Source organism: Notechis scutatus, chromosome 2, assembly GCF_049901735.1.
Source record: "Notechis scutatus isolate UNSWTSFEM ecotype Mainland chromosome 2, rNotScu1.2, whole genome shotgun sequence".
Lineage (NCBI taxonomy): Eukaryota > Metazoa > Chordata > Lepidosauria > Squamata > Elapidae > Notechis > Notechis scutatus.
Window position 1 is genome coordinate 119,029,821 of NC_142010.1, and position 25,867 is coordinate 119,055,687.

The following is a 25,867-nucleotide window of genomic DNA, read 5'->3' on the forward strand; positions in this document are numbered from 1 at the left end:
AAGGCATAGGAAGAAACAGAATTATTAATCTTAGAAATCGGTAGAGCATCTCCAGGATGAAGAAATCAAAGAAAGGACGGGTATACTAAAGAAATTTGGGCTTATCAAGAGCAAAATTCCAAAATTCTAAGTTGTTGAATTTTATTAATATTGTTTTGGCAAAAGATGCAAAAATATGCATTTCACCTTAGACAGGATTCAGGCAAGAAATTATGAAACTTCATTGCACAGCCATAGTTGAATTTGGCATTTTTATCCTTCTACAGTATTGAGTCCTTCCCAAGCATAGGCAAATGTGAATGCTTGATGGTGTGAAAACGTTTTCACGCCATTCCCAATAATGCTGCCTTTTGCAATTGATGGTGAATTTGTCAATGTCAATGGTATTCAAGTGGTACTCCAGTTTTGGGATTGCACCCAAGGTGCTGATTACTATTGGTACTATTTTGCTTTCTTTTGCCAGTTGTTCTACTTCTATTTGCAGCACTTTATATTTTTGTTTTGTTTTCTCTTCTGCTCTCCTCAGGTACTGCCACTTCCACTACCTTTTTTTTTTTTTTTTGGTCTTATTGAAAATTGTTAAGCCTGGAGTGTTATGTAACAGGTGCCTGTTGGTCTTTATTCTAAAGCCCTAGAGCACTTTAGCTTCATTATCTATTTTCTCTATTTTATGGTCCCATCAGTTCTTGTTTGCAATATTATTATTATTGCTATTGTTGATATTATAAATGAAGCATGGGTTGGTCATTTTTAAATATAAAGAATGGCAGAATCACTTTCAGGAATCCAAAACAATCAAGTACAAAGAATAATATATTAAATCTATTATAAAGATATATAAAGTTAATGCTGTGAACCTAGATATATACCAAGTCTTACACCCGATCCTAAAAGATCCAGGAGCAAATGAACTTTCTTGCAGTCTCTTCCATAAATAGTACTCTGATTCAGCAGCTTCCTCTTTCTCAAAATTATGTGCCTTAACCTGCCCAGAGATCCAAAGATTTTGTACTTTTATGGGATTAAAAAAAGCATGCAATAGTAAGGATAGCTTTGATCTGTCAGCCAGAATCTGCAAGTATAAACAGATTCATTTTAAAGTGCATTTGATTACCTCCACATTTTGCATGTTCAAATTAAGGTTGATGCAGCCAATTTGGTCTAGTGGTTAAGGCACCAGACTAGAAACCGTGAGACTGAATTCTAATCCTGCCTTAGGCATGAAAGCTGGCTGGGTGACCTTGAACCAATCACTTTCCCTCAGTCCAATCCACCTGATAGGGTTGTTATTGCAGGGAAAATGAGAAGGGTATTCTGCATATTGAATAAAAATCTAATAAACCTAAAAAATAAAGATGATTTTCTGTATACTTGGCTGGATGGTTTGTCCCTTTCCCAGCATCACCCATGAAGTTGTGAAACACATGGTTTTGTATTGAAAGGTTTTGCACATCCTCACTGCAATATATGGAATTTGGATGAATGTGCAAATTTAGTTCCTTAAAAGGACTAAGCTTTTGAGTCATCATAATTCAGTCTCAAAGTGAAACCAATAGAAGTTTGTTGTTACAAGCTGGAGGTATGTGTAGCCTTGCAAATTGCAAATGTTGCAGATTCTTGTCTTCTTCCAGTTTTCTGCAGTCTTCACTACCAACGCACTAAGGGATTCTTCAACTTTATCAAACCTCAAGTCTATTTTACAACAGATATTGGAAAAAAATACAACAACCAGGGAACTCCAGGGTAGTGAGAACTTTTTTGGCCAAATAAACATACACAAGGGAATGCTTCCTTAGCTGAATATTTTTCCCAAAGACACAGTACTAGCGTGTTTTGTCTTCTTAAAAAGTTTTTTGTCTTTTGTCTTCTTTTGTCTTCTTTAAAAGTTTAAAAGAAATCCTCCTAAAATTTCCAATTTATATCCGTACCAATTGTGCTGTTATTTCCATTATTGTAATTTTTAACTAGCAATGCTACAGTATTTTATGCAATATATCTCATATTTGAATATGTCTTCCTTTTAAAGCAAATTAAGTGATTTATATGGAGCTAATTTCTCAAAGCTGGAATTATGTATCCTGTAAATTTAGCTTTAGATCACTGGGGATCTACAAAATCCAATTGATTTTACTTATTTACATAACTATTTTAAGACAAAAAAAGTTTTGAAATTGAAGTGTTGTGAAGCCAATGATCTGGCACTTATGTTGCAGGTGACTCCAATAAAGCTAATTTACTTTTAGCTATTGAAGTTTCACACAATATTCAATTGTCCAGAATAAGAATTCTTACCCTAATCCAATTGATACATTTGACCTCTGAAAAATGTTACAATTATGGAACTAATAATCTGAGAAAACATGAATGAAATTAGTTATCTATGTTCTGGAAGTCTGTATCAACTTCTTTGATCAGTGAAGCATTTAATAGCATGGAGCAATCAGCTTCTCCAAGTAATCCAATTTTTTATGGATGAAACTCTTCATTCACCTTAGCACTGAAACGATATTGTGAATAAACAGAGAACTTTTTGCAAAAAGTGATGATCCCTAATGGTAGGAGCCATCAACCATTAGCCTGACTTTTCAAAATCTTTCCAGTCAATTTAAATAAATTATCTGAAATGTTTTGCAAGGCTTTTGAGGGATAGCACCTTATATACGAAACACCCTTTTTTGTTATTTTGCCTACATTTCATGTTCTCCATATGCTAGTATATTTCAGATAGATTAGTGGTATTTAACTAAGTAATGCTGGAAAGGTGATGGGAACAAAATTTAATTGCAGCAGTGATGGATACATTGCTAGTTGCAAATTTTGTGACTTACCAAATACCAAAAGCATTGCATGCAATTTACCAAATTAAGTGAAAACAAGTATAGTAAATAATCTCCCTTAAGACAATGCACACATTTCATTTACTGCAGCGCTTTTATTTTCCTTTCACAATGAAGTGTTGGGCATTACAATTCTCAACTTCAGGATGACTTACAAATTTTGGTTTTCTACTGTCATATGACAACATTAAGGCAACGTACAAATATCTTACATAAATTAAACCTGATGATTAAATTTACAGGTGTCAATGCCAACATTGGAGCAACTCAAGTTGAACAATGTTTTGCCCAGTGGGACAAAGGTGGGCAAAGAAAGAAAAACAGGTTCATAAGGCTTGGACACAATACACTTCCAATCCTGTTAGGAACAGTGGCAAGACAAAAATGGCCATCCTTTTCACAAGCTCTTGCCAGCCTCAGCGATAGACCTGGAATTCTTAGCGCTTTGTGTAGTGAAGTCTGGTCTTTTGCTACCCTGTACAAATCTAGGCTCAGACTCCATTGCAACATAACTGGTTACACTGAGACTATCCCAGACAGTTAAACCTTATGTTCGTCAACACTATCTGTACTGTGTCCTAGGCCAGATGTGTATAGGGTAGTTATACTGCTATGTACAAAGGGAACTTTAGTTCAGGGTTTTATCAGCAACAGGAAGCTATCCTCACAAGGTTATTGGAGACAACTTCCCAATGACAAATGTTTGAAGAGAAGGCTTATTCCAGTTTCATGAGGCTAGCATGAGGCGTATATATTTGCCCAGGCAAATTTATACTGGTGAAAAAACTTAAATGCAGTAAAAACTGCACATTTGCCATAGTCCTTTTAGAAGCATTTACGGTGGACAATAGATGGGCCAGACTCATCATATTCTTGCTTGCTGATCCACATCTGCTGGAAGGTAGAGAGAGATGCAAGAATGGATCCACCAATCCAGACAGAGTATTTGCGCTCAGGAGGAGCAATAATCTGGAATAGAAGATAGATGAGTTAAAAGGGAATTTCACCAGTTTTCTGCCTTTATTTTTAAAAAAGCTGTGAAGTTTTAGCAAAAAATATCACCAAGAACCTGCCCTAGCCATTACAATGCTTGTTAACCTCACCTTGATCTTCATTGTGCTGGGAGCCAGCGCTGTGATCTCCTTCTGCATTCTGTCTGCAATTCCAGGATACATGGTGGTACCACCAGACAATACTGTGTTGGCATATAGGTCCTTTCTGATATCCACATCACACTTCATGATAGAATTGAAAGTGGTCTCATGAATGCCACAGGACTCCATACCTAGAAGAAAACACCCATGATTGCACTTATACTACCTTTAACTCAATTTGTTCATTTATTCTAGTGATTAACCATACATTTCTTTTGGAGATTGTTTCTATTAGCTTACCTAAGAAAGAAGGCTGGAAAAGGGCTTCGGGACACCTAAATCTCTCATTTCCAATTGTGATCACCTGGCCATCAGGCAATTCATAGCTCTTTTCCAAGGAGGAAGAGGAAGCAGCAGTAGCCATCTCCTGCTCGAAGTCCAAGGCAACATAACATAACTTCTCCTTTATGTCACGCACAATTTCCCTTTCAGCTGTGGTGGTAAAGCTGTAGCCTCTTTCTGTCAGAATCTTCATGAGGTAGTCTGTGAGGTCACGGCCAGCCAAATCAAGTCGCAAGATGGCATGAGGGAGAGCATAACCCTCATAGATGGGCACAGTGTGTGTGACACCATCACCAGAGTCCATTACAATACCAGTGGTACGACCAGAAGCATACAGGGACAATACAGCCTGGATGGCCACATACATGGCTGGAGTGTTGAATGTCTCAAACATGATCTAAAACAAAAGAAAGCAATTATTAAATAATGAAGTTTTGCTCACTAATGCACACCCATGCTGACATGCAAAGTATTTGATGTGAGGAGAAACCAAAAGAAAGCAAGCAGAAATACAACTGAAACCTGAGAGACTTGAAGGAAGGAAATGCCAGAAGAGTACAGAACCCTGAAAATAACCAAAAAAGAGAAGTTGTAATCTTGAAAGAAACGATGGAATGGATGGAAATCATACATGCAAAAGATGCACCAATGCTGTACCTGTGTCATTTTCTCTCTGTTGGCCTTAGGGTTCAAAGGAGCTTCTGTAAGCAGTACTGGGTGTTCTTCAGGGGCAACACGAAGCTCATTGTAGAAAGTATGATGCCAAATTTTCTCCATATCATCCCAGTTGGTGACAATTCCATGTTCAATGGGATACTTCAGGGTCAGGATACCTCTCTTGCTTTGGGCCTCATCTCCCACATAACTGTCTTTCTGTCCCATACCAACCATGACACCCTGAAAAAAGGAGAGACAAATTAGCACGTTATAAAGAGAAGGCAAGCTCCAGCTTTCAATAAACTTAATATCTTCATTATTTTGGTATCTTACCTGGTGGCGAGGGCGTCCAACAATTGAAGGAAACACAGCCCGAGGAGCATCATCTCCAGCAAAGCCTGCTTTGCACATTCCAGAACCATTGTCAATGACAAGTGCTGCAATTTCTTCTTCCATTTTGCAGATCTGCTTTCAATAAAAAAAAAATGTTTAGCAACCCTGATTTGTTCCATCCCTGCAGCAACCATCTTACATCAGTGCTTATATCTGACACTACCTCTTTTTTACCACTAGAGGCTGCTCTGAATGCCTTTGTGTCTGGAACCCCACCCACTTACGAGTTTCACCATGGCTTAACACTTTACTTCATTTAACTTGCACTGCAGAATCAGCCAAGTCCCAACTCTCTCTGCTGAGCAAGGCCACACCAAAAAGCACCACAGTCCCCCTATGCTTATCTATTTGTATCATACAGGCTTCAATAGGAAGTGTTTTTTCAGCAGGCAGAAGACTGTTTTAATCTACTACAGAACAACTCTTCCAAAGTTTTGAATTAAGTACTCCCCAACACCAATCCAGTGCGTACACCGAGGCAGCTTTCTGCTCCCACACAAAAGGCTGCCCCTCTTTCCCCTTCCCTAAATTTACTTGACATCCATACTGTGAAAAGCTTCCATTATACCATTGCTCCCTACTTAGGATTCCACAAGATATGCCATTAGGGCATCCTATATCTGAAAAACAAGCCACCTTCAGCGCTGACATGGCTCCCAGGAAACCCAATTCCTAGCTTACACCTTAACACCTTAATCAAGACCATCCAATTTCACATTATCCTATCTTCTGCTAAATTAAAAAAATAAATATTTAAAACTTGTCGTGCATTGCTTCCTACAGGTAGGGAGATTTATCAGCCCGGCGTGTGCAATTTAATGCTGACCAAGAGAGACACAATACGCCCAGCTTCTTCAGGAACGCCATTCAAACCCTAACCCCGCCTTCCCAAAACCACCTACCACCGCCCTTCTTTGATCTCCCTAATGAAGACGCCTCATTTTTCCTAGCACTGTTTTCTCACAAGTCCTCCCTCAAAAAACTAGCCACCTCGCTTCTCTCGCTCCACGTTATTCTTTGCAGAAACGGTTTTTCCCCCTCCCCACCTCACTTCCCGCCTGATGACGTCAACGAGCAAAACCAGCCAACCGCATCCGAGCGGCTGTTACCAGGCAAACAACTCCGCCCCCTCCCGCTCACCCCATTCAGGGAACCGTTACGCCCACGAACCGGTTGCTCGCGCCGAGTCCCCCAAAGAACCGTTTCTGCCGCCTCCCCCCACGCCTCAAGAAACCGGCACGCGGAGCCTTTTAACGGCTCTCCGCCACGGCAACCCGATCTGTATCCAAGGTCGTTTTATAATCAATAAATTGCGCTTCCTTCCTCCCCAGCGATTTAAAAATTTGGAAAAAAAGCAAGTCCGACGCCGAAGGTCCCCGAGGATGGCAGCCAGATGATCACACCTACCTGTTAAAACGGCAGGAAGTTTCAGAAGGGAAAAAAATAAAAAGAGTCGAGCTGCTGCTGCTGTGCTGCTAGATCCGCTGCCGCCGGCTGAGTGAGACCGTTCCAACGCCAGCCCGCCCCTTTTATACCCAGGGGGAGCCGGCCCCCTCGCGCCGGCTGAGAACATCGCCATATATGGAGATCTTTCAGAAGTGCGAGTTCCCATTGGCTGGTGGGGCCCGGGCCACGTGGGGCAGACGAAGGCGGTTTGGCAACGCCCCTCTGAACCCCGGAATCTGGATGAGCCGCGGGAAGAGTGGGGGGGGGGGAAGGGGCGCTCCCCTTTGCAGGAGACCCTCCATCGCCGCAGCCCCTTGTTGGGCTCCATTTGCAGGTGAGGAAGGCGGCGCCAAAGGGGTTCGGGGCAGGGGCACCCCAATAGAGAAAGTCAGCTTTGTGCCTAGGATGGAAACGGACGTTCAGGAGTCACTGAATCATTCTCGAGCTTGTTAAGGGGGGTATATTGGGGTACCCGGAGGTTCAGTACTTCAGGGGTAGGTAGCGTGGTGCCCCCCAGATGTTTCTAGTTTGATTTCCCACTATCCTTTGCCCCGACCCCGCTTTCTGGAGGTGATGGGCGTATACAACATCTGGAGTGTACCAGTTTGCCAAACGCCTATCTATATTATTGCATTTGGGGTCCTGAGGCTTCCTGTGGCCTGGCTACTGGCCACACACAATGAGGGAACTGCAGTGCCAGCAGATACATTAAACACACGGAAAAACACACAAATGCAGGGTATCTGCAGGGGAACCAAGATCACACATGAATCTTAATTTGAGGTGCTTGCTTTTGGAATATAGTTCTGGGCTATCATGAAGGAGAAGTAAGTACTGATGTGGCAGTTGGTTTTGTAGCTTGCTTTTAGTGGAGCAGTTCAACGCCTGAGACTCAAAGCAGGGAGATTTTTAATCTAGCCAAGGAACTATCAGTAGAAAAATTACTATTAAGTCCTCTAAATGCCAAAAAATAACTGCCACTGCATTTGTTTCACAACCATCAAGGACAAGACCTTTGTCCTTTTTTTATGCAATGCCATTTTTCTCTGGGCCCACTCCTGTGTTAAAAAAAAGCTGCTGCTTCATTGGTTGAAATGGCCTTGGCCCACCTATTGCCAAATTTGAGGTACAATACTTCACACACTGCATTCACACTAGCGAATAACCCATTTTACTGTTTTCCATAATGTGGGGTCCTCCATTTGTACTGGATTATAATTCCCATGATCTCTCAGTGATACAGTCAAACACCATGCTCTTGGAGATGATAGAAACTGTAGCTTAAATCTTGATCATCAAGTTGGGGAAGACTGCCTTACTAGATGACTTACATCAATGAGGGCAGCAAGATTCTTGTACCTATGGTCACAGCAGTGTTTTTTCTGTTCAAACAGTTATGCGCTAATATTCAGAATTATTATGTTTTAATAATTATTTAGGAAATATAGGAGAGGAACCTTCAAGGAACACAAAGATGCCAAAGAAATTATTTTCTCCAGGCAAAAGAAATAATAAGACATACTGAATAGACCCTAAAGTGATTACAAAGCAAAACATATGAAACAGGAAACTTGTATCTGCCAGGTGGTGAAAAAATGGGAAAAGATTGTGCATGACATAAATGGTTAATATCCAACATTTAAGAGTTTAGACCTGTAAATTGGATATAGAGGATATTTTACCCAAGAATCCTGGTTTATGCCATATGCAAGTAAGGCCAGTGTCTAAGTATCTTTAGGTATATTAAAAGCTGGTTGTGTCCTCTGTGTGTAAGATTGGCAGACCACATTATGCAGTGGGTTTTCATGGGTGGGTTTTCCCTGTTGTGTTGCCTGCATTCTGGAATGCTTTTCCCCCTCAAATTATGAGGTACCTACTATTACATCTTTTAGATAACAGTTGGAGTACTTACTATCTCTTTACCTAGGCCTTCCCTAGATCAATTTGAATGTTTTGTTTCTTTTCCCCAAACTATTTAAAGATATTAACATTTTTTTATTTTACTTAATTATAAACTGTTTAAAGATATGATTGTAGGAGGAACAATGAATAAATATATGTATAAAAGAAAAAAGTAAGCAAACTTTGGTTCATAACACTGCAGGATCTGAACAACACAAAAAACAAGTTTTCACCTTTGTTTCGAAGGATTAAATAAAAGGCTGTAGATGTAATTACAGAATTTATTGTTCAAATTCAAACAAAATCCAATGTCTTTGGAACTATCTTTTCAGGAAGCACACTTAATTATTTTAAAATATTGAGATAAAGCAAATTCAAGGTAGCTTAGAAGACACAATCATAATGAACAAGAGGTTCTTGTGATCCCATACATACTCTATTTACATGACATATTAGTAAGCGGATAGTCTGCCAAAGAAAAGCATTGCTGTTCCCTTGGCTATGACTTCAGAATTTAGAATTTTTACATTATCAATGTATTTTGTCCTGCTGAATTCTGCCTAATACTGTCAAAGCCTTAGAAATGCAATATACTTCACCATCGTTTCATCTGTGTGAAAGAAAATGTATATGTGAGGTGAGAAAGATACACTATTAAAAAAATTCCAATTATTTGTTTTCTTTTATCCATACTACTTAACTGAGAATGGGCCATAATGCACTGGAGACAAAATGCTTTTTCTAACCCACATAAGCTGCAGTGTTGCTTGCAAACGTAACCTGCCAAACATAGGTAAAACCAGTAGTCTCTGCCCATCCCTGTTCTATGTACACACCTAGAAAAATAACCTAGACCTCACCTATAAGCAGATGACTAAGGTTGTCCTTCCCATAAAAATCATAACTTACTTAGTTTTCCTAAATTGGGAAGGTCTTTATCAATTCAAGTGATAGCTGAATTCCAACATTCTCCCCTCCCCTCCAAATAAAACCAATCACTGAATCATAGAAATCAGATTCATCATAAGGAGGAAATACTGTAATAATTGTGTTGGTTTCTATTGCTCAACTCCTAATGTATATTCACAAGATTTCAAAAAGTTAAGATTCCATAGATTCACAGCTGAGAATTGAACTGAAATATATGAAGAGATGGAGAAATCCCCATTATTGCTGATCAGTAGTTAAAGCAACTTGGCTCCGCCCAGTAGAGCCAACATGCTTGTATTTAGGTTTGTTTCCTTATACGGGTTTATTGTTCAGGATATATCAATTCCAGGAGCCCTGGAGAGAATGCTAAACTAGAAACACCACCACTCAGCTCTGGTTCATTCAGTCATTCCTTACTCAGCATTTGAATTATTCAAATTAGAAATTGAATGTTTAAGGACTTGGATAGTCACGTGCTTTTAAAGTTTAGAGGGGGAAAAATGCTCTGAATTCTTGAGAATGCAAAACTTCCACTTAAGTGGCATTTTGTGTGGTTTTGCTGACATTTTCTATGACATTTATGGAACTATCTTCAGAGGGGAAGAATTATATCACTAACAGTTTTGAAAGAGACCAAAGAATTTAAGAATCCTGCAAGGGATTTGTTTGTGGGTAGCATTATATCTTTATGAGTGAAGTTCAGATGAGGCACCGATTGTTGGCCTGTTTATTTTTACTATTTTCTGGCCGCTTAAATTAAATTTATTATTCACAAATCCAATGTGGCATCTCTGCTCCAAAGTGTATTGAGACTCTTTTTTCATACCTCTCATCAACATTTCACCTGTTTCTCTCCTCCATTTTGGCCTTTCCTTTCTCCAGTTATGCTTTACAACAATTGATGCTTTGGCAGATGGTCAGTCACACAATTATACTATAGGAAGGCAAAAAGGTAGCCCACACCGGCTTGTCAAAACACACCTTTGAACCCTCCAGAAAAAGGCCTAAGACTAGTCGGGAACCCAGCTCTCAAAGCTGCTCCGATTTAATAAGCCAGGCACGTTAAGGGGCTCCAAGCTTGAGAGCGGAAGGCCCGGTTATTTCCCGCAACGGCCCTCTGGAAAGCATAAGGTTTCCCCTCCGGTCATTTGCATTCCTCTCGGATTCTTTTGTGCTGAAAGAGAGGGCGTGTCTCCTCTGGAGGAGCCAAGATTGCGCTCCTGAGACACATCGCTGCCGCGTCCCTCGGAGCTGCGGCCAACCAAGAGAAATGGTTCCCGTTCGCCATGACGGTGCCCCACCCAAAAGGCATCGGGGTGGGGTTGCGGGGGCAGAAGCAGGGTTAGCCAGGGCCCTGCATCTGTGTGCAACAGCATCCCCGGCAGCGGTCAGCGTTAGCTTGCATGCACCCCGCTTGCTAAGCATCGCTGCTCCCCGGACGGTGCCTTTTGAGAAGACTTTGCTGGTTTTCGACAGAGCCCAGGCAGTGTGACGGGATAAAGGCGATCGGCTCTCGCCGAGACCGACAAACCTTAGAAGTGATACTGGGAGCGATACGAGAGGCATAGATCTCCGTCACATTACTCAAATGCAGCAAAGTAGGGAGGGGGAAGGAGAGAGGAGCAGCGGAGAGCGCTTGCCGCGGAGGGCTGGGTTTGAAAGGGGGGGGGGGACTGGGTGCAGCGCAAACATGCTGACGAAGATGGGGGGGGGCACTTTCCTGCCTTGAACATATGACACACGGCAGGGCGAGGCTGGCTACCAGGATGCGAGTTTCTTTTGAAAGGCGTAAGCATTTCAGGGGCGCTTTCATGCAGGTACTTGGCTGTGAATTTAATCGTAGCCAGCTGCCTTCCCCGTTAATTGCAAATCAAGGGTTCATTTCACTCAATGCCGTCGGCTTTGAGTGCGTTTTCCCCTCTTTCGACCTTCCCGTCCCCATCAGCGGTTTTCAAAAGGCTCGAGTTAGCAGGCAAGGCCCCCTCTTCTCTGCTCTCGGTTTTTGATCCTCGATCCGTCAGAAAATTCTTCGCACGTGCCAAAAGCCGGGCCAACGAAGGCCTTTCGCTTCCTGCGATCGGAATGAATGAAAACGCTTCCTGCCTCCCCCGTTTCCCAACCTTCGCTACACAATCATCCCTCGCCCGAAGCAAAACGTCGCCTCTTTGCACCGTTTGTCGGAATCTGTTCGTCAGCGCGGGCCGCCTCCCTCCCTCCCTCCGTCGAGGCGTCCGCGTCATTCGTTTCGGGCAGAGCAGGGCCGGGCTGGAGCTGCCGCGCACGGAAACCCCGTGGGTGTGGGTTCCACAGAGCGGCGCCCAGGTGACCCGGCGCGCGGGGGGAGGGAAAAACAAAGGAGCCCTTTCTATGCCTATATTTGGAGATGGTTGGCCGCTGTCTCGGAGATCCGCCCTTTCGAGCTCGGGGACGATGCACACCTACTGCCCCTCCCACCCAAGGACGGCGGGCGAGGCGGAATGGTTTCGGATGGTGGATCGCCGGACTTTGATCGGTGATAAAAGAGGGTTGGAGGAAATGCATTCTAAGGACAAGAATCACCCATGCCCTGGATTAAGGTGCTTTCTCTTCCGTTGCCCCGCTCGACGCTGATCGGATTTTATCCTACCCAGGAAGGGAAAGATTCTGCGCACGCTTTACTCGGAAGTATCGCCATGCTGTTACAATGGGGCTAAACGTCGAAGAAGCACGGGTTTAAGAGATTCAGCATCCAGCTAAGCACAAGCTCTGATAGCCGAGAATGGATATGCTGGGGTGCAAAAGATAAAAACAAAATGTTAAATCTTAGGTTCCCCGTTCAGGAAATAAAGCTGCATTATCCACAGCCGCCTTGCTTCTTGAGAAATATTGGCTGGTATTGGATTTCGGATTATTAGTAAAGTGCAACAAGAGGCCTTTGCAGGCTGCTAAAATGTTCACCAGGGTGTGAAATGATTACTGTAGCAAGTGGGCTGATCCTACTTTTCCTGAAGCATAAACGTTTATAAGGGTTTCCCCCTTCCCCCAGGAAGTCGTGTATTACAGATCAAGGGGTGAGAACTCCTCCCTTTGTCTTCATTTCCTGGGAGGGGGCTCAATAATAATCAGGCCGACTAATTAGATGTACAGGTAACATCCATTCATTTAGTGACTATTCAAAGTTACAGTGGCACTGAAAAAAGTGACTTATGACCATTTGGTCACATGATCAAAATTCAGACAATTGACAAGTATTTATGACAGTTACAGTGTGGACCACCTGACAAGCAAAGTCAATGGGGAAGCCAGATTTACGTTAACAGTATCATGCTAACTTAACAACTGCAGTGATTCACTTAACTGTGATGAGAAAGTCATAAAAATTTACTTAACAACTGTGTCCCTAAGCAAGCTTAAATTTTGGACTCAGTTGTGGTTGTAAGTCAAGGACTATCATACGTTTTTGGGGGGAAGTTTAGGATTTGAGAGACTTCTCTGCTTCACTTTGGTCACATTTATGTTAGATTTGATAGACCAATACACCTGCTTGATTTTCTCTTGCTTGTCAGAAGCAGAATGAAAAGATACCATATAATGTTTGGATACTTTACAAAAACAAATATAAATATAATGAACAGAAGACTGGATTAGGACTTGGGGGGCCCTTTCAGAAAATACCTTTAGTTCAAAAGCCATTATAGTTACTACTTATCCTTGAACTATTTTACAGGTCTATTTTGTGGCCCTGTAATAGACCACTTTACAAAGGAAATCAGATATATCAGATATTTTTGTAGAAGATGGCTGGAGATAGCTGGATAGTTAACAGAATCTGTTTGCAGAGGAAATGGTTATTTCTATACTGCTTGATTTTAAAGGGCCGTAAAAGATTCTTACCAGCTACTGAAGGAAAGGAAAGCATGTCATCTATAAATATAAATTTATAATGTCTGTGATGAAGGAGAAAATGAGAGTGAATAAGCTGTTATTGAAACCTCAGTTTTCTGCAGTTCATTTGATGGTAACATGCAATTTCCCACAATCCCTGTACAAAATGAAAGAAAGCTAATACCCGGATACAGCAATCTTCACAGGAAGGGAGGTAGAATAGCAAAAGGAAAATCTCTGGAACTGCTATTTCAATAACTGATAAGGGAAACATTTAAATATGGAACACTTTTAGCAAAAGAAAAAAAAATACCAAACCTATTTTGGCAATACTTGCATTAGATTACAAAATCATTCCCAAGTTTTTGATCCTCTTGCATCAAAGATGTTAGAAAAAGGGAGAGAAAGGAAAAGAGAAAGCTGATTGGCCACCCCCTCTGCAGCCTTTTGCTTAGCTTGTTACAATGGGCTTGTTGCAACACACAAGCTAGGTTTGTTCAGAGAAAGGAGCCAGCTCAGTTATCTGGCTGTCTGTGCCCTACCCAAGGATCAACACACTGTGATTAAAATGTGAGCAATGTCAGCCTCATACCTTCCACCACCCAATCACTCTTAACTTGGTTCTGCTTGTGTTGCTCTTCTGCTTATTGGTTCTTCGATATCTCCATATAGGGTCAACCTCACAGAGGTTAACTCTGATATGGAAGAATTCCTACAGGGTAAAGGTGAAGGTAGCAGAAAGGAATATCTGCCTGCCTCATTATTTTGGCAAGGCTAAGCACATTCTGTATACTTTCAGCATTGTGATATCAAAGAAGGCAGGAACACGCTGGAAGGGAGGAAGCAGTAGAGATTTTTAAAAATGAGATATCTCTCATGTCTTCACAGGATATGACTTGGACCTTTGCAATCAGATTTTTGTATTTTTCACGGTGCTTTTTTAAAAAAATTCCTACCTTTCTTCCCCCTCTCCAAAATCATTTCTCTCAACCTAACCATATTTTGCTCCGTTGTTAGGCCCCTATAATGCCCTGCAGTTCTGCCATAGTAAATGGGAATGTGTGGGATTGCAGCTTTAAATTAATTCAGAAGGCTGGATTGCACTGATGAGCAGATCTCCATGGGGCAGTGAGCCAATTTTCCTAAAAGCCTGTTAAGCTGTGGTGGAGAGCCAATTGTGGACTGACAAACTGCAAGAATGTTTAGTATCACAAGGTTATGATTTAGCTAATGCCATTACAGAATGTTAACGGAATCATAACTCTTTATTGTGGCTACATGAATTAACGAGTGCATCTCAAAATTTCCAAAATCTCCAGATGAAGTACAAGATGACAGGCAGATCAGTAAAAATTGTCACTGGATTAAGTCCAGATTAAGTTTGGGGGGCAGGACATAAATCCTATTGCTTCAAGTGGGGATAGGTAGTACACTTGACATACTTGATAGAGAAGCAGGATAGGGCAGGATAGTCCCTGTCAGGAGCAACACCTGCAGGTGACTCTCTGCCCTGGAGGTGGAGTCAAACCTCTGGAGAATTTAGTAAACATAACCGTATCAAAGCCAGTGGTGGGCCCTCCAATACAGATAATCCTTGATTTACAGCCATTAGTTTAATGATTGTTTGAAGCTACTATGGCACTGAAAAAAGTCACTCGGGAATTGTTTTTCACACAACCGTGGAAGCATCCCCATGAACGCGTGGTAAAAACTTGGATGCCTGGCAACTGACTCATATTTATGATGGTTGCAGGTGTCCCAGGGTCCTGTGACTTCATGTGACAAGAAGTCAATGGGGAAGCCAGTTTCACTTAACAACCATGTTACTAACTTAACAGCTGCACTGATTCACTTAACTGTGGCAAGAAAGGTCGCCAAATGGAGAAAACTCGCTTATCAACAGTCTCTCTTATCAACAGAAATTTTGGACTCAATTGTGCTCGTAAGTCAAGGACTACCTGTAGAGTGTTCTGGAAAAGGGTCGACGGTTGAGAGCAGTTTCTGTTCGCTGAGGGGGTGTCCTGCTCCTCAGCTCCCATGTGGAATTGGCACAACTGACTTCATGCTGAACCCAGGAGGTTGAAATAATTTAAGGAATTGTATGCATGAAAAGTGATAAGCTTATTTCCAGCATCTTCACATACTCATCCTGATTGCTAATAGCACCTGAAAGGTTTCAGAAGCTGCAGAAGTCATTTCTCTCTTGTGAGTAAGTCATTTCACTTATTCAACCAACCTTGCTGTAAGGATTGTGTTTAAGTGCAATTTAGTCTTGATCCTACCACCATCAAAGTAATTGCTTAATTTATTTTCACTGAACTTCTAAAAACACCCTCAGCTTTCAAATGTTATTATCCTCACCAATTAAAATGGCCTTTTCCTCTGCAATCAACTGATTTTCCCATGCATATTTTTGGATTTTGCCACTGGTGTTTGCAAGTGTAGAATATGTGTTTTAGGGGAACTGAATCTTAGAATCAGGAAGGCCAGGCCATGCTATACATCAAAGACTAAGAAAAAGGAGACTTTCTCCCTATTGCTTTGCAAACGGCATTCCTCTGACGAGGATTGGTCATTACTTTTTCCCTTACCGAATGAACTGGGTTGAAATACAGCAGCCGGGTGGATTCCTTAGGTAGCAATAACTTTGTGGTTAACTCCCCCGCTCTCCTTTCCTTTAGGCCTGGGTATCTGTATTTTAGCTGGAAGGCAGGAACAATTCCCCTCTCTCATTGTTCAGGCAGAGGTCATTGGATTGCATAATCCTTCCCATTCTAGTGTGAAAAAAACACAAACCAGAGAAGCATGTTTTGCCACTTGCTCTGCCTGCTGTGCCAGTTCCTCCAAGTTCACAGCCATGCTAGCCGTTTCTGTTTGGAGAAACATCTGCTCTATCCACTCCCCTTGGATGTATGTTCTAAGTAGCATGTAGCTTTTTGCCCGATCATCTAAATTCATAGAATTTTATAAGAGGGAGGGCCTATTGATTAAACAAATGTACATTTGCTGAGATGAGGCAAACTATTTTGAACCCAAGAACAACTGCCTCTAATAGTACAAATTCAGAAAGTAAGGTGGGGGATGGAAACAGCCAAGAATAATCAGAAGATGATTTGTACTGTTTGTACTTACTGTAGATCAGGGGTGTCAAACTTGATTTCATTGAAGGCTGCATCAGGGTTATGTTTGATCTCCGGGGCGGGGGAAGAGTTGGCGTGGCCAGCTCAATGTCACTCATGTCAGGAGCACCTGTGCTGGCTTGAGTACTCTGCCAGAGAAAATGGGTTCCCAAGCTCCATTTCGGCTGTGACAGCCTCCTGCAACCCTTTGCCAATGAAAACGCCCTCCCGAGCCCCGTTTCTGCTGGCAGAGGCATTGTGGGCCAGTCCTTCACTGTTTCCAAGGCGGCCCTGTGGGCCAGATCTAAGCACCCTGTGGGCAGGATCCAGTCCTGGGACCTTGAGTTCGACACCCCTGCTGTTGATAGTATGATATGATGTTGAATGATCTTCACAATTAGTACAAAATTAGGCCTGTGAGTGAATCTTATTTTTGCAACTCTGAGTATAAAGTAGACATATACTGGATGCTGTAGATTCCTTGGTGCTTGCTCCAAATTACACTGAAATAGGGCAGATGTGCAGGTAGTCCTCGACATAACAATTTAGTGGCCATTCATAGTGATAATAACATTTAAAAAGTGACTTGTGATTGTTTTTCACACTTGTAACCTATGTGGCATCCCCATGGTCATGTGATCAAAATTCAGGTGCTTGGCAACTGACTCATATTTATGACGGATGGGGGGTCACATTATCCCCTTTTGCGACTTTCTGACAAGCAAAGTCAATGGGGAAGCCAGATTCACTTAACAGCAGTTTGTCTAATTTAACAGTTACCGTGATTCACTTAACAAGTGTGGCAAGAGAGGTCACAAAATGGGGCAAACTCACTTAACAAATGTTTCACTTAGAAACATTTTGGCCTCAATTTAAGAAATTTTGGCCTCAATTTAAAGGGAATTTGTACTTAATATTGCACGTTTCAAAGGCAGCAAGAATTGTATTTGCACAGTATTGGAAAAATGAAACACCGAGAGAAGAAGATGTAATTAAAAAATGTTAGACTGTGCAGAAATGGATAGACTGACATTAAAGAGAAGGAAATTGCAGAATATTTTCAAATATGGGATTTGTTTTATAAATGATTGGATAATAGAAGTAGAAATTAAGAGATGGGAAAACTTTATTATGTAAGCAACTAACTCATACAATACACTGTTCACAAAGCACATATATATGTTAATTGAAAATGTATTTATATATTTATATATTTATATATTTATTTATTTATATATTTATTTATTTATATATATATATATATATATAAATTCTCTTAAGTTTTCGCGGGTACTTACATGTATGGCATTGAGCTTTGTTCGGGTATTTTCCCACGTCATTGTAGTTGTGCTTTTAAAGTTGTAGCAATGTTTCGGCAGAATCTCATCTGGAGAAAGCAGTTGTGGCTGATCATAGGGCTCTGTTTTGGGTCTTTCTATCTATCTATTTTTCTTTCTTTCTTTTTTTCTTTCTTTGCATTCTGGTATGTCAAATTATAATTACTACCTGCCAAACGAGACCTTAATGAATAAATATTTATGATATACATTCAGAATTCGGAACTGCATAGCCTGCTTGGCAAGGCAAGCCAGACTTTTCCAACAGAGCTCATTTTATTACACTGCTGTCAGTCTTGATCCCACCCTAATTGTTATCTAACAACAGGACGCTGTCTTTCAGCAGAAGAGAGATTTCCTTGTTAAGCTGTCTGGCAAATGATATACATTGCTGTGTATATGACTGTAAGGTAGTTTCTTCTTCACGTAACGATTAGTACAAACGTACCTTGATTCGAGCCGTTGAAATGGTTGCAATGATGTGCAAGCACGTGAAAAGGGACAGGGCAGCACACTAGGCCTTTTTTCCCCCCTTTTCTTTCTCCTTGCTGTTCAGCAATAACAAGTATTCATGGCCTCTACCCATTCCGGTAATAAGTACAGAGACAATGACAAAGAGATCTTCAGAGGCTGATTTGAGTCATAGGCTTAGATCTTGTACAAGGGCAACCTCCAGTCCCCCCTCTCTTTCCCTCTCTCCCTTTCTCTCTCTCTCTCTCTCCCCACACACACACTCCCTGCTGAAGAGCACATTTTGAATGTGTGATCTAAAAGCCCCAGGAAATGCTTCTCTCTGAAAGGAGCAGCTTCCATGATTATGGGGATAGGGAGAGTATATAGTAGAAGCGAAATATCTCCAGCCAGTAAGAAAATTGAACCCTGGGGTAGGACTGGAAGCCATTTGCTCTAAAATAAGGAAGATGATGGTCTTTGAGTGCTTTTTGCCTATTGCAATTATTCTCCCCCCCCCCCCAAACCATCATCTCCTGTGGCTTTTAGCCACAATAAGGACCTTTCTTATTCTCCATTTCCTTCACCCTTTATAAAAAATGGTGGAGAGGAGATTCTGTAAAATTTAATCATCCAAAATCTAAGGAATATCATTGGTGGATGAATGGTATCAGGAGCTCATGGAGAAACAGGTAGCTTTGTTTTGCTGTTGTTACTGGGTTTTGTCTTTGCTGGCAGCAAAAAAGAATCAATTGGACTCCAGACAAAGGAAGTTGATTTCTATCGATCTAGCCAAGTATATTATCTACGTTGACCCATCTGTTGTTTGCTGGGATCTCAGTCAAGTCATTTCCTTTCATTTGCTCTCTAAAAATTTTTTTATACAGATGGCAGTGGTTTGCAAGCTTCTGCATGCAAAACATATCCAATGCGCCTGAGATAGGATCATCCTCCCCAAGGTAAGAAGAACACCGGCTTGATAAGGATGATGTGGAGGTACACTTTGTTTTTGCACATGTACATATGTGCTCCTCGGCTTCTACCAAGGTTACATAGAAGCTCATCTCTGAGTAACAGGTGCAAGTGATGTTCAATTTTTATTTTCCTTGGTGAGGTAAACATCCTAAGAGAACAAGCAAAGAGATTTCTACTTGTCCCCCTCAGTCAACCTGGAGCAATTTGCTTGTGTGACTAATAGTAAACACTGGGTGCCTCTGGATGGAAGGCTCCTAACATCTCCTAGTCCAAGTGTATATGTGCAACTACAGGCAGTCCCCATACAGCAACCACCGTCAGAACCAGCAATTTGGTCTTTAAGTGAAATAGTCACTAAATGGAATCATGAGTGCACTAATGATTTTATGTCCATTTTCTTTTGCTTTGCAGAGCTGGAAAAGTCGTAAATGTGAGAATTGCTTGCAAGATTACTTTTTCATCACTATCATGACTGTGAATGGTCACTAAACAAGGACTACTGTATGCTGTTGTTTCCTCCTGGATAGATTTTCCATATGGATGCACCCAAGAAAAAAAGAGAGAAGCAAAATAAGAGAAGAGTTAAAAATAGAGACAGTATTATCTGCAGGGGCCTCCCTTTCAAACTCCATAAACGAAACAAGATGATTACAGAATAGAGACCCATCTGGAAGCTGTTATGCACCATTGTTCAGCAAACATAAAAATGGTGACCGCACGGCCTGCTCTTTAGTGCATTAGAGTCATATCCTGAAACAAGCAAAATAGCAGCAAGAGTGGAAATTCAAGCTTGAAAACTGGAAGCAAAGCAGACGACTTTAATAATAGGATTCAAACTTCATCAGATCCGTCAAAGAACAGGACTTTCTTTAACCAGACTAATGCAGACGATCTAGTTTCATCCAGGGCAGTCTTTGTGATCCAAAGAGTTGTGCTTCAAAAATGATTCTAGAAAAGTGCTTCAGACTTTGCACACATATGAATGGAACACCTTTGTGCCATTTATTAAATCTGAGCTTTGAGGAGCACCCAAAATTTCTGACAAGGGAAACTTTTAAAAAGGCGGGCCGCTTTAATGAGTAATAGAGAAGCGCTGTGCTTGCCCTTGCATCAGGTCTGGCACTGGTGATGTTACCTAGTTTGGGTAATGAAACGCCTGCAAGAAAACAGTCGAGCTCAGATCCTTCTTTCCCCTGTCACACTGTGTTATAAGTAGTTGCACTGGCTGAGATTCGTGTTTTCCTGTAGCACTGTGAAGCATACCGGCAATTTTCAGTACTTCTCTACTTTGATGAATTATACATTTAGCCATTCAAAAGCATCTTTAAGTGCCGCCATCTTCCAGCACCGCTGAGCATACCCAATTTTAAATGGACCTGAACTTGATTAGTGCATGTTGATTGTTTTCAGATTTTGTTTGGTTATTGGGCTACTATGAGCAAAGACACATTTATTAAGGTTGCGCATGTTTCAGAAATGATTCTGGAAAAGTGCTTCAGACTTTGCATAAGCATGAATGGGGCACCTTTGTGTTATTCATTAAATCTGACTTTTGGGGAGCATCCAAAATGGCCGGCGGAGAACCTTTTTAAAAGGCAGGCTGCTTTAATAAGTAATGGAGAAGTGCAGTGTTTACCCTTGCATGAACCATCTTGTCCAAATCATTTTCAAAGCATACAGGGGTATCCTATTGACATGTATGGAATAAAGGAATGCCCAACATTTAGTGTTCGTCTCTTCTGACCAACAGCTGAAGATAATAGAATAAGAATCGGAGTAAGAACAGGAAAAGGAGAGTGGAGTGGTGAGTGGAGAATAGAATAGGATAGGATAGGATAGGATAGGATAGAATAGAATAGAATAGAATAGAATAGAATAGAAATAATAGAATAGAATAGAATAGAATAGAATAGAATAGAATAGAATAGAATAGAATTCTTTATTTACCAATTGTGATTGGACATAGAAGGAATTTGTCTCCTGCGAATAAGCTCTCAGTCTATATGCAAGCGATAAGTGATAATCATGATCTTAATTATAAAATACAATCATCACAAATAATGATTTATGTCGGTCAGTTATGTCAGAACAGTCGGTCAGTGCTTATTTCCAAGCCAATAATTGTGTACCTCCTCCTCCTCCCTCTTCACCAAAAGTCAAACAAACAAAACAAATGTGCTTATGTTTTGTTTCTGGTGCTTGTCATGTTGACAACCTCAACTGCCTGCAAAACTGCTGATACTGACTTGCTGGCTATTCTGATTTTGGTCTCCTTTCCATAATCATTGCAGCATAGTGCTATGATAGGATCCCTGGAGGTAGGAGACAAGGGGACTCAAGAGTCCTTCCCAGTGGGTAGAAAGACCGAGTCTTCAAGCACAAGTTACTCCTTCTAAAGCAGTGTATGCTGTTTTGAAATTATGTTTTCATATCACAGATATGACAGTAGCATAAAAGTACAGGTGGTCTTCAACTTATGACCCAGATTTGAAGTTCCAACAGTCAGACAGCCTCTGCAGTCATAAACTTTGGGTGTTCAGCAACACGACCACATTTATGTCCATTTATAGCATCCTGCAGTCATGTGACCTCAATTATGCCATTCCTGTTTTTGGCAAAATTGCATCTATAGAGAAGCATTGGTTCACTTAATGACCATGGTGTTGGCTTAACAACTGCCTCAGAAAGTTGTAAAATTGGTTTTATGACCATCGTAGCATACAACTGTAATGGGCAAGTTCCATTACAGTTGTATGTTGAGGATCACCTGTATTTTAAAACAGGTCACAATTACAATGACTATTGTGTGATTAGCAGGAGCCCCATTTTGTTTGAATTTTGGCCCATACGTTTGTCCGGAAGACCTTTGGGATTTGCAGGGAATGGACCTTCTGCATTGTTAATAATTTTTGGGCTTTGACAATTAGCGAACTTTTTTTCTCATTAAATTACTAGGTTCTGATTAGCCCGTGAGATGGATCTGGGTAACAAAACTGCACTCATGGAAGGAGACCAAGCTAGATATTCTTTTTTAAGCTTTTGGTACAATTTAATACAATTTTGCACCAAGCAGGCTTCATCTCATTAAGTCTGCATAATGTCCCATCCTTTCTGCTCCAAAGCTATCATGATTTGCTGGCTTGTGTTGTTTTCCCACTTTTATGTTGCTCAGTAACATTCTTTCCCACCATTTAGATGCAAAGCATGTGCTCTGTCGCTGAGCTAGGCCTCTCTGTATAAATTGAGCTCTGCAGCACTACATGGGAACCCTGCTCTGACCATGCTACCTCATCTCTGATTGTTCTAAAGAATGCTAAAGATCACTGTGGTAGTTTATTCATTCCAGAGATTCTCCTGCCATCCATTGCATATGTTGAGGTGGGTTTTCACCTACAGAAGCTTTAACAAGCTTATTATGGACCTGGAAGGAAGATGGCTTTACATGTAGATCGTTGCTTTCAAGGTTCTCCAATATAAAATTATTAGACTAATCTGTCCAACCAGAGAGCCCCAATCCCCTTATATCAAGGTTTCTCCCCTCCTTACTCCAAAATTGGGGTGTGGGGAGATGTACTGACACAAACCCAGAATTTAATACACCACATGAAAATCCTGAAAACGTAAAGGGTTTTGCAGAGTTTTGTATGTGAGGAAGATTTTAATGAGAAATACAACAATACAGCTCTAGATGTATAAAGGAACTTACTTGGAAAAGAAGAGAATAGGATGAACAAAAGAAGGCAGCAGTCATTTAAAATTCTGAATAAAAACAATAAAATCAGTATAATTAAACTGCTTGCATATTTTCTCAAGTTTCAAAATAGAGGGGTTCTACAAAGAGCGTATTTTGAGAAACAGCATCTTTATCTCCCTTTTAGATGCCTATCACTGAAATTTGCCCTATGTTCTTTTTTCAGAAATTATATGGAAGATTTCTAGCCATTATTTAGAAAAAGGAAATACTAAAGGAAAGCCCTTCCTTATTTATGTTTGTTTTATTTGTTTTTATAATGTTTGTTCATTTTTAATTTATTTTTATTGTACTTATTTGTTTTGATAAACGTACAGATCATCCTACCTAGAGCAACTCTGGGCAGCCTAAGTTGAAAGCCACTGAAAACAATGTAGACAGGAAAAAGCTTGTTATACTTAAAGGTGATTGATGGCTGTTTTGCACAATCAAGTAATATATTGCACTTCTGATGTCAGAGATCCAGCCAGCGAATAAGAAATGTATCCAGTAGCTCAATCTTCTACCTAAATCAATTGAATGACAAAAGGTTTGGCTAGTGGACAATCTATCATACGAAAAGAGCTTATGCTGAAGATTCATATCAAGAAAGAAAACGGGCATTTTAGTCTATTTGTTAGATGCACTGTTGAGTCGTTGCAACCTACAGAAATTTGTCAATCTTTTTTTAATTCATTGGTAAATGTTGTTACTAGCAGTCCTTGCTTAGCAACCACAATTGGCATCAGCAACTCCGTCATTAAGCAAAGTGGTCACTAAGTGAAACCATGACTGTGATAATGATCTTACTTCAACTTCCTTTGGCTTTACAGATGTGTGAAGGTCATAAATGTACAAGCATCGGTCCTAACATTACTTTTTCATCTCTTATAACTTCAAACGGTTGCTAAACGAGGCAGTCGCTAAACAAGGACTACAGGCAGTTGTTCCTCTTCCAAATGATCTAAAAGGATAATTACAGCAGACAGCACACAACAACTGGAACTACTGCTCTGGAAATTGTCTCTGTTCTTATCTTTTTATAATCAGCATTCCTGATTATTCTTACCAGGAAGCCAGATGCAAAAAAATGGGCAGGGCCCCTCTTCTTTTAAGAGCTATAGAAAAGGAGGAGTTCCAGCTAATGCCCCTTATCATATAAGTGACACTTAACTGAAATCTATTCTTTTATACAAGTATTAACAATTGAGGAGAATATGGCCACTCTACTATAAAGGGGAGAATCGAAGTCCTGCTGAAATAAGCTATAACTGATTAATAGTTCAGGTGTGCATGCATAAAACAAAAGGAAAGTTATTGGCTTTGTAATGATTGATTACTGCAGACATACATCAGCGGAATGGAATAGCAAGGCTATTCGGAAGTTGCACTCCCTGGCTGTTTGCATAAGTAATCCATGTTTAACTGAAGCGGGAGTTACTGAATTATCCCTGGGTTCACACAACACACCTACACCAAACCTTGCTTTTCCTGCCATATGGAGCCACAGATTAGCCAATCACATTTTAGCAGGTTTTTGGACCCAGCTGCTTTATTTTGCTTTAATTTACTGTCATCAACCCCAGACTCATGGGGGGAAAGGTGTTGATTAAGTACTATACAGCCGAAGGTAGGTATACAGTTGAGCTGAAACCATTAGCATTAATAAAACCGTCTGCTCTTCCCCACAGTTTTTTTCTGTGGGATTCTGAGTTATGTTTTGCTTTTTATTGTAATGTAATGACACATTTCAAAAGTAAGAGAAGGAAGCTGAGAGGAGGAACAAGATAGTTGACTAAATGCATCTTTTAAAATAGACATTGCTGGGGTGGGGGGGAGAAGTATGGTGCCAGTTTTGCTTTTTACAAATATATTCCTGGGAACCCTTGCATAGACCTGCAGGGTGATATGATAATAGGCATTTGAACAGCTAGTTTGGTCTAATAGTGAAGGTGCTGGCCTAGAAACCAGGAGACTGAATTCTAGTCCTGCTTTAGGCATGAAAGCCAACTGGGTGACCTTGAACCAGTCACTTTCTCTCAACCCAACCCTTCTCACAGAATAGTTGTTGTGGAGAAAATAGGAGGGGGAAGAAATATTAGATAAGTTCACCATCTTGAATTATTTATGAAAATAATAATCGTGGGATATAAATAAATTCATAAATTGGATGTGTTCTGTGGGCTGAGTGTAAATAAAGGAACGATTTACTGAAGGCAAAAAGGATTGGATCGACCAGCCTTTCCACTCGTTGTTGCTGGGCTCCATCCATCAGGTTGATGCAGCTTTCCCAAATGTCTGGGGGTGTGAAAATAATAATAATAAAACACTTCTGGAGTGAACCAGAGAAGATGGGCTTAGGCATCACAACTTCTGCACCTCTAATTCTGCGGTCAGACAAGTAAATAAAATTTGAGAATCACCAAACAAACCATGCTTTACAAGCCACCAGAGACTAAACTCATTTATCCAGTTTTTCATCAGGTCCTAAGTAGGAAGATATTTTGTTTTCTGTATCTATTTAAATATTTTAACAACTTGTTCTCAACTTTTGGTATTACAAGGAAGTTTCCTGCTAGGATTTGTCTACATCAGACTTCCTGATCGTTGTCTGTAAGTTGAGTTGTTTGTGTTACCCTGAGTTGGATGTGAACCTTCTGTTAAAACAAACTCATGCACACAAAGACAGGTGCATAGATGTTTTTCACAATCTGAGTTGCTTTTGATATTTAATCTAAAATAACCCTGAAAATTACTATAAAAGGATAACAAATACACAAGTCCTTCCCTC

The 25,867-nt window shown here is 40.8% G+C and overlaps 1 protein-coding gene and 1 long non-coding RNA gene across 3 annotated transcripts; one reads left to right on the forward strand and one right to left on the reverse strand.

Annotated features, from left to right (window-relative positions):
• Positions 1-2,912: 2,912 nt before the first annotated feature.
• ACTG1 (actin gamma 1) lies at positions 2,913-6,826 on the reverse strand. 2 transcript variants are annotated; one of them, XM_026675766.2, is made up of 6 exons: positions 6,731-6,826; positions 5,264-5,395; positions 4,931-5,170; positions 4,232-4,670; positions 3,941-4,122; positions 2,913-3,806 (listed from the first exon to the last, which is right to left on the reverse strand). In XM_026675766.2, the coding sequence occupies exons 2-6, from the start codon at positions 5,384-5,386 to the stop codon at positions 3,663-3,665; spliced, it is 1,128 nt and encodes a 375-aa protein (XP_026531551.1). In that variant the 5' UTR covers positions 5,387-5,395; positions 6,731-6,826; the 3' UTR covers positions 2,913-3,662. The 2 variants fall into 2 exon arrangements, with proteins under 2 accessions (XP_026531551.1, XP_087812148.1); XM_087956022.1 differs by having other exon boundaries at positions 5,264-5,398.
• A 148-nt stretch (positions 6,827-6,974) lies between these two features.
• On the forward strand, positions 6,975-21,023 carry LOC113417393 (uncharacterized). Its single transcript, XR_003371613.2, has 3 exons — positions 6,975-7,103; positions 19,259-19,330; positions 19,758-21,023. It is a non-coding gene; the product is annotated as an uncharacterized LOC113417393 (long non-coding RNA).
• Positions 21,024-25,867: the final 4,844 nt, after the last annotated feature.